This window comes from Myxocyprinus asiaticus, chromosome 33 (assembly GCF_019703515.2).
Source record: "Myxocyprinus asiaticus isolate MX2 ecotype Aquarium Trade chromosome 33, UBuf_Myxa_2, whole genome shotgun sequence".
NCBI classification, from domain to species: Eukaryota; Metazoa; Chordata; class Actinopteri; order Cypriniformes; family Catostomidae; genus Myxocyprinus; species Myxocyprinus asiaticus.
This window is the reverse complement of record NC_059376.1, coordinates 38,773,891-38,783,211: the sequence shown is the minus strand read 5'-3', so window position 1 is coordinate 38,783,211 and position 9,321 is coordinate 38,773,891. Positions and strand designations below refer to the sequence as shown.

The 9,321-nt window shown below is 36.4% G+C and overlaps 1 protein-coding gene across 1 annotated transcript; it reads right to left on the bottom strand.

Annotated features, from left to right (window-relative positions):
* Positions 1 to 1,791: 1,791 nt before the first annotated feature.
* Positions 1,792 to 6,004, bottom strand: LOC127424225 (pre-rRNA-processing protein TSR2 homolog). Its single transcript, XM_051669213.1, has 5 exons — positions 5,887 to 6,004; positions 5,474 to 5,564; positions 4,047 to 4,138; positions 3,773 to 3,928; positions 1,792 to 2,518 (listed from the first exon to the last, which is right to left on the bottom strand). The coding sequence occupies exons 1-5, from the start codon at positions 5,965 to 5,967 to the stop codon at positions 2,387 to 2,389; spliced, it is 552 nt and encodes a 183-aa protein (XP_051525173.1). The 5' UTR covers positions 5,968 to 6,004; the 3' UTR covers positions 1,792 to 2,386.
* Positions 6,005 to 9,321: the final 3,317 nt, after the last annotated feature.

Genomic DNA, 9,321 nt, shown 5'->3' with positions numbered 1-9,321 from the left:
ACCGAGGTTACAGTGAAGCACTTACAATGGAAGTTTTTAAACAATGCATTTTTTAAAGAAAAGGAGGGACAAGTCTAAATTAATTTTGTGGTAATAAACATTATGCCACAAATTGAACCCAGAATATTGCTTTAATATGATGCATAATCAATTGAGCAAAAATTCAAATACTTTTTGACCATGTCAAAGTGTAATGTTTTAGAACTTTACACCGTACATTTGTAAATCCAATCTTTGGTTAATGAGAGCCTCATTCCTGAAACACAGACAGATCGCATTTTTGTGCAAATCATTTGTAAAACCATTTATTACTGAATTCTTAAAGAATGGTTTAACAATTTACCAGGTTCCCATCCTTGTTGACCAATACATTTCCAAGACTTTACCAGGCGTTTGTGACAACCGGATACAGATTATTTTTTTTTAACTTTTTATTTGGGTCGACTTGCCAATTAATCATTTAGCCCAATTTGCGAGCCGTTTCAACCGGTTCAAAGAACCGACTCAATAGAAAGATTCACTGACAAATCAAACATCACTATGGCTCACGATCCAGTTTTAGACTTCTCTATACGAGCATTTAAAAAAAAAAAAAAAAATCCCCAATATTTCCAGGTTTTCCATGGCTTTGTGTAATATGACATCTGTGGAAATGTCACTTTAACACTCAAGTTTGCATGTTTGCAGTCACTAAGACTTTAAATGTTCTCTCAGACGCTAAGACCAAACACAACACGACCGATTTTGCGACATTAAAAAGAGCATAAATAATATGATTTGCTGACTGAAAAAATATGGTAACCCAGGCATAGTGTAAAAAGGGGTCTTAACCCTTGTGCGACCTTCGGGACATTTTTGTCATTTTTAATTAATTTTTTTATCATTTTTGATCATTTTGGCTGTGTTAATGGCAATGGCATAAATTTTGCCAAAGATGTGTATTTTTGGGGGGATTTTGATATTTCAACCTCAGTTCCTATAATACATCTACAATACACTATGTACACAAAATAGTTACACTCAGGACCTTAAGGACAAAAATGTCCCCATTGAAACCCATTAAAACTGCAATATTTGATCCCAGTGCCAGTAAAGCATAAAATCATGAATTATATGATATTGTGCTTTCACTCCGGAGCCCTGGCTTCAAAATTATTATTTTTTATATATATATTCCACAAGATGGCGCCACTTTTCTCGTGTTTAGCCTATGGAGCAAATACATGCTTTTTTCCTATTTTATGTTTGCTGTATTATAGAGCACTGTAGGCCAATTGAATAAATTATGCAGCTAAAATTGTGTGGGTGTGCAAAAAACATTATGTAAACAAACTGGCATTTAAAGGGTTAAAATCCTGAAAATGAATGAATATTTGGTAGTTATGATCAGCACTGATGTTGGTAAAATCTAATTCAGTGAAAGTGGAAAATAATAATAATATATAATATTTTTATGGCAGTTTTTTGATGCGGATATTTTTGTCCTCTAAGGTACTGAGTGTGAGAGGTTACTTTGTTTTTTATCTGACACTGCACAAAAAATAAGAATGCATCAAAATAAATGTTGTTGCTAATCATTGACATATCCCAGACTTTAATAATAAAAAATAAAATAAAAAATCCCCTTAGCATTTAATATGGAAAATAATATATATATTTTTTTTTTCACAAAAAAACAACAACAGTGGCATTATATAAACAAACTGGCATTTAAAGGGTTAAAATCCTGAAAATGAATGAATATTTGGTAGTTCTGATCAGGACTGATGTTGGTTAAAAAATAATTACTCATTGAAAGTGGAAAATAATTTTAATATTATTATGGCAGTTTTTTGACACAGACATTTTTGTCCTATAAGGACCTCTGAGTAACTTTTTTTTTTTATTTTTATTATTGACGCACAAGGGTTAAAATCCAGCACTGCATTTGCCACAAGGGGGTGGCAAATGACCACAGCATACATAAAACTACAAGTTATAGGCTAAATGACTGGTATCCAAGAAGTCAGGCATGGATAGGTCAGGCTTGAACTGTCAATTAAATAAACTCTGTTACTTGTATAAATTTAGCATCTTTGATAAAAGCAGACCAATTACAAAGCATATGCAAATGAATTTTCATTGGCAAAGGTCTGACTGTAGCCAACATGATATAACTCTGAATTAAGAAGGTATGAAAGAATACTCCCAAGGTTCGGTGAGGTAATCTGTCCATTTTGATCTACAAAAACTGAAAGCAGACTAAGTGTTTTTAACTTGCAGTCAGACCCAAAATAATGGGGGTTTTCAAGAGTCTGTCATGGCTGCAAATGAAAACAGTCCAGAGGCAGAGTCCTTAAATGTCTTTTAACTTAAAAACTCATCCATCCTCATTCATACAGTCCAGTCACTTTTTCTTGCGCACAACAGTCCAGCCATCATCCTCTTCCTCATTACTTGTGGCCTGAGGTGGTGGTTTCTCCATTACTGCTGTACTGTTGACTGACGGTCCCTCGCCAGCTCCATCACACTCCATTGCCTGAGAGAAAAACAGCCAGTGAGATTATTTATTCCCATTCTTAATGGAACCCTATCATGGAGGTAATTTACATGTCTTAAAGTTAAAGTAGCAAAAACAGGGTTTTTAATTCTGAGAGTCAGAGAGTGTGGAAATGTTCAAATAAAATACTAAAAAATAAAATAAAATAAAAAAATGGTACAAAGGTCCAATATATGGCCCGTTTACAAGAGTATGTCTCACCAAAACATTATCATCACAGTTGTCAAAGAGGAACTCAATAGCAACCTAGTTGACATGAACAAGAAATGCATACCTCGGGTCTTTAGTGACCCGAAACCTCATTCCACCCCTTGTACCTCATCCATTTTTTGGAGTTGTGCCCAAACCTCTTTAGTATTCCTCCACCTTTCTCTTATAGTGTAACAAAAAAAGAAAATTCCAAAAAAGCAAAAAAACATTTTTTAATTGCCTAAAGATAACTTTTATAAAGACCCAAAAGTGTAACGGGTCATTAGAGACCCTAGGTATGTAACAGTGTCGCTTTTTTGCATCATTTCATATCTATACAAGTTACTATCACAGGACATCTATTTCTTTGTTTATTACAAGACAAATGACTTTTATATTCATACAAATGACTACTATATCACGTTGATCTGTGCAACAATGGTGAATTATATGCACGTACACATACATACAGTATTATACATGCTATTTCAGACACAAGGTGGTGCTGTTTCATTTATTGGCATGATTTACATTTGAATTTGATGAAGAAACAACATGGAAGTAAACTATAGCAAGTGTAACACATGAACAGTATGATATGACTATTTTTTATGTCATTTGGGTGTACTACTGAAATTATGTAAGTGGTGCATCTATTAAGGCTCAATAAATGCCTGACAAAATATATATATATATATATATATATATATATATATATATGTGTAACATATGTGCAAGTTATGTGTTATTTGTAGCTCAATATTTGTTTGATAGCCAGTTGAGTCTCATGAAATGTCAGTGTGCAAGTAATAAATCCTGTTCTAGGTTTGTCCCGATTTGTTGCATCATCTCTTATATACATGAAAAATAAAACATCAAAATATATCTATTATATTATTTTCTAATTTTCTTGAAATTTGTACACTATCTGGGCATTTTGTAGATCCATTTGTGGTAGATGTATGTGCCGGGTCTCTAAAGATCAAAGTATGTAATAATGTTTGGTGAAATACCCATGCAATTTAGAATTAAAAGTATATTTACCTCTTCATTTTCACTCTCCTCCTCATCATCATCTGCAGGTGTGACCTTTGCCCTTCCAGCGCTCTTTTTCTGTGCCAGCAGACTGATTTGCTCTCTGACCTCTGCCAGTTCACCCTGCTGACACTGCTGGTACATCAAACACACCTTCTGTGCCACCTGAACAAAGCACAGATGAAAACAAAAAACTAAAAATGTGACTGAAAATTACCAATGTAATGGGTCAACTGTAGTGAGTTTGGACAAAATCGTCTTTGACATGGGAATTTAAAAAAACCTGAGGCAGGCTGCCATCATCCACCACCGTGTCAAATTCATTATTCATCAATTCTGAGATGAAATCCTCCACTTCATCCTGCTGTAGGTCATCTGTGGGGAGAAAAGACGACGTTCAAGAGATGCAGAAAGCAAAACAACTTTTTACGAAGCAAAAAGGGAAACAATCATCTGACAGCTTGAACCTACGGTGGCCCAGTGGTGCACAACACTACTTAGCAAATCAAATAAATGCTGAAAACACAACTAAATCAATCCACAACACAACAAAATTATCAGAAAAGGCTCAGTTACTTTGTGCTTCGGCTGAATTTTGTTGTGTTGTGGCTAGTTCACAGGGATAGTCAACCAAAAATGAAAATTCTCTCATCATTTACTCACCCTCATGCCATCCCAGATGTTCATGACTTTCTTCTGCAGAACACAAAGATTTCTAGAAAAATATCCATGTCTTCAGAAGTGATATGATAGGTGTATGTGAGAAACAGTCCTTTTTTTCTATAAAATTCTCCCCCTGTCCAGTAGGTGACAATATGCATGAAGAATGCAAATCGCCAAAAACAAAGGAATGCGAAAATGAAAGTGAAGATTTATAGTAAACAAGAAGTTAAATGGGGGCCTGGGTAGCTCAGCAAGTAAAGACGCTGACTACCACACCTGGAGTCACAAGTTCGAATCCAGGGTGTGCCGAGTGACTCCAGCCAGGTCTCCTAAGCAACCAATTGGCCCAGTTGCTAGGGTGGGTAGGGTCATGTTGGGTTAACCTACTCGTGGTCGCTATAATGTGGTTCTTGCTCTCGGTGGGGCACGTGGTGAGTTGTGCGTGGATGCCATGGAGAATAGCGTGAGCCTCCACACGTGCTAGGTCTCCGCGGTAACACGCTCAACAAGCCATGTGATAAGATGCGCAGACTGACTGTCTCAGACGCGGAGGCAACTGAGGTTCATGCTCCGCCACCTGGATTGAGGTGAGTCACTACACCACCACAAGGACCAAGAGCGCATTGGGAATTGGGCATTCTAAATTGAGAGAAAAAAAATAAAATAAAAAAAAGGACTTAAATATTGATCTGTTTCTTACCCACACCTATCATATCACTTCTGAAGACATGGATTTAACCACTGGAGTCGTATGGATTACTTTTATGCTGCCTTTGTGTCCTTTTTTTGAGCTTCAAAGTTCTGGCAAAGTCATTCACTTGCATTGTATGGACCAACAGAGCTGATATATTCTTCTAAAAATCTTCATTTTAGTTCAGCAGAGGAAAGAAAGTCATACACATCTTAAGATGGCACGAGGGTGACTAAATAATGAGAGAATCTTCATTTTTGGGTGAACTATTCCTTTAATATTGTTGTGGCTTTTCCGTTGTGTTTTCAGCTTTTATTTGTTGGATTTTTTGTGCACCTCTGGGCCTCCTTACGAACCGTTGTCGTTGAAATACTGCTGTAGCGCGTCCACCATCCATTCCGCTTTCTGCTGACTATATGCGCCACCAAAACCATTATCGACCGCAATCTGCGAGACAAAGAAAAGAGTCAAAGAATATACTGTCAGATAACACATTACCGAAATCCCATTTAATATATAAATCAAGAGACACTTTAATTGGTCTCATGGGACAGATCGATTTGAAGTGAACATAATTAAAATGCCTGACTGTTCTCATCGTGTCGATGACGTATTTGTTTATACATTTATGGCAGAGTTTAACTGGTAGCTTAGTAGCAGACTGTTTTCCAATACACGAAATCGCATCAAATTGAAGCTTGTTTAATACATTCGAATATTTTATAAGATAGATTCAATTTCCGGAATATATGGTTATGAATTCACTCACTTGCAGCACAGGCCAGGTTTCCAAAACAGCTCGAATTGCCGCAATGAACAATTCACGTGTTGAAGATGTGAGCGGCGCCATGTTGACAATGACCAGACATGAAGAGTCGATCAAAGAGTTCTGTGTGCTTCTCAATCGGAAGGCTGCAGCCTAGTTAGGTTATGTCCTGTGGAGTGACATATGTGCCAAAATTCTGCGCGTGTAAAATGATATTTTGAGGGCACAAAAAGTTATTATGAACTCAGCGCTTGAACTCAGTTTTGTAAAGCAATGTATCTTCTTGTAAAGATTAATATATATTTTTTTGCTCTGCAATTGGACAGTTGAGGTAGCTACAGCAACCATAGAGCCAACAGGCACAATGCTCCAAGTTCAGTACACACTTTATATACTGTATGCAGTTATCATTACAAAAGATATTTACCCCGTGGATTATAGTCATACCAGGAATACTGTAAGACTTAAATTACTGTAATGTAAGTTTTTCCAATATAGTAGCCTGGGATCATGCAATGCTAATATGGGACATGTGCAAAGGATTGTGGGTGAATGAAGGCCACGAAGGATACACCTGATGCATCCTCCTATGTCTTTCTATTTAAAAAAAAAAAGTTTTGCAGTCTCAAACAATGGAAGTTCAATATGCTGCACATTTAATTTATCCCAAACTATGACAGGAGACATAACTAGCCTCTTTTCCTTTTCTTCCATTTCTTCTCATTAATCAGTTTTGCCAGAATGGTTGTGGTAGAATGCATAAACATAATAAAAACAGAATACTGACTTATCTGTTTTTATTTAACCTTTATGAAATATATATTTTTAGTCTGAACACTGCCAATAGGCTTACTAGCTAGCTAATTATCTGGCTTGCTCTTTTTGTATGGTTCTCTTGGCTAGTATTTAGGTTACCAAGTTACACTTACGTAGCTACTAGTAGCTTGGCCATGTTAGCTACCACTTTTATCTGAAATTATATTAATTCTCTCCCATGTGTAAAAGTCTTTAAGACTAACTTAATAGTGAAGTTTTGGGGGAACTTAATTTGACTTCTATCTATCCCAAAGGATATTCTGAGAGATCAGTTTATTAAAATAACTATCCACTCTTCCTCTTCCTCTTGTTTTTATTAGCAGTATGATCTGTGGTCTAGCCAGCCATTAAAAATGTACCACCTCATCTATGATTGGCTGAAATTCTGGCACATTATAATGCTAAGACCTTGTTGAGCAAACAAGCAGTCAAAACAGGGCTCCAGACTAAAAAAAATGTCTAAGGAGCCATTGGCTCCTAAACTGAAACATTAAAGAGTCAAATGGCTGTATTTAGTCGCCAAATCACAGATTTGCTCGATTTAGATTGCTGTTCAGAAACAAGATAAAAGCAGAAGAAAAGGAAGACAGCTGATAACCCATTAATCTGAGGTTTAATAAACAGTATACAGTATATAGTTGAGAAAATAAGTTTGCATTATCTTTTGTCTCAAATGTTCACACCCCTTTCATAATTTATACAAATATAAGAGACAAATTTTTAAATTTTATTTAATACTGCTCTTCACAATCTACATTAAAGATAATTACATAAAGTATAGTATGCATATAGTAGTGTGTTGTCTTCTTGAGCATCAATGAATCTTTGCACCTTGTGTAATAGTTGTGTACAAGTCCCTCAATTGTCCTAGGTGTCAAAAGCTTAATCTCACACACACACCTATATATATATATATATATATATATATATATACATACACACACACACAGTATATAAATTGTTTTTATTTGCCTTAGTCTTTTACTGTTACCAGATGGCCCAGACACAGAAACTACAAGAGTGCAAATTGAATGAAATCGCAGATGCAGTTTATGGTGCTACTCCAATCCCAATCAATAATTACCAAGAGGAAAAAAAAAGTGGTACACAATATGGGACTTTTAATTATAAAGAAGCCCGAAATACACATGGTGCTCTTATTTTGATATCTGCACTCCCAGCTGTGAGCTCACTGACGGCTGATTCGCTGAGAAAGTGAATCTGACTCAAACTGCTAACCTGAGCTCCTGAGTTCAAACCCTCAGTTCTTTTCGGGTGATTCAAGAAAAAGATCCAGTTCAAAAGAGTCATTTGGTCATGACTCTCTCACGCTGGATTTGTTGTTGCGTGCGTGCAGCGAGCTCATCATAACAGAATGGGTGAAAAGCAGCATGAGATACACTGATGCGCGCTCTATAGATTTATTCAATAACTCACAAAATGATATCTGATGAAACCGCATATGAACACATAAACCCGACTATCGTCAATGGCGACTAGATTTTAAATTACAGTCGCAATAAATTATTTTTGGTTGCAATTGCGACCATTTTAGTCGCAGTCTGGAAACCTGCAAAACTATGAGTGCACGCAGAGTGGACACGAGGAGAGAGCGAGTGAGATCTTGCACATGCAAAAAAAAGTGGAGTTACGTAAATTTCAGAATTCTGTGGAAATTCACATTCAAATAAACTTTATTCAAGTGCAAAATTGATTTTTGTTCCCTCAAAGTGAATTCATTTTTGCAAGAAGATAAACTGCTTTATAAAACTGAATTCATGCGTGTGCAGAGTATCTTTTTGTGCGCTCAAAATATCATTTTGCGAGCGCAGAACAATTTTGTGCGCTCAAAATAAAATCTCGCACACTCAAAGTATCATTTTTCGCACACAGAACATTTGTATGCTCTCAAAATATCATAATGCCCTCTCAAAATATAATTTTGTGTGTGAGAATTGTGGCACACATATAACTCCATAGTGTCCTTCCTAGACCAGTCCTTCAGAGGCTGTAGGCTAGACTCCTCCTCAGCATTCAGCAATAGAATGAGACAGTCTAGTAAGTGCGTGGTGCAGAGTGATTCATCAGATGGAAATAACTTCATTAAATCAGATGATTTGTAGGAGGAATAACAACTTTAATTTGTGAAGATTAATATATGAAAAAAAAAAATGAAATAATGAAAAACTGAATAAATGTAATAATACAGAAAAGAAAATGTTTGATTATAAATGTTGAGTAAATAAATCTAAACATATACCCAAAGACTAAGTCCTGGAACAAAACTAATAATACAGAGTACTGTCTCGTCTAAGGAACTAAGTAAGTTAGAATGGGCAGCAACATCTCCTCATCACTAACCCTCAACACTGGAGCCCCGCAGGGTTGTGTTCTCAGCCCACTCCTGTATTCCCTGTACACACATGACTGTGTGGAAACACATAGCTCCAATGCCATCATTAAGTTTGCTGATGATACGACGGTGGTAGGTCTGATCACTGACAATGATGAAACAGCCTACAGAGAGGAGGTGCACACTCTGACATGCTGGTGTCAGGAGCACAACCTCTCCCTCAACGTCAGCAAGATAAAGGAGCTTGTGGTGGACTTCAGAAGAAAAGA

Bases quoted from the DNA above. Each gene is read 5' to 3' on its own strand.
- LOC127424225 (XM_051669213.1), bottom strand. From the start codon at position 5,967: ATGGCGCCGCTCACATCTTCAACACGTGAATTGTTCATTGCGGCAATT. The intron at 4,139-5,473 runs GTTCGTAAGGAG...TTCTCCCCACAG, and splicing joins GCAGTATTTCAACGACAACG to ATGACCTACAGCAGGATGAA. The intron at 2,519-3,772 runs GTAAATATACTT...TTTTTCTCTCAG, and splicing joins AGGAGAGTGAAAATGAAGAG to GCAATGGAGTGTGATGGAGC.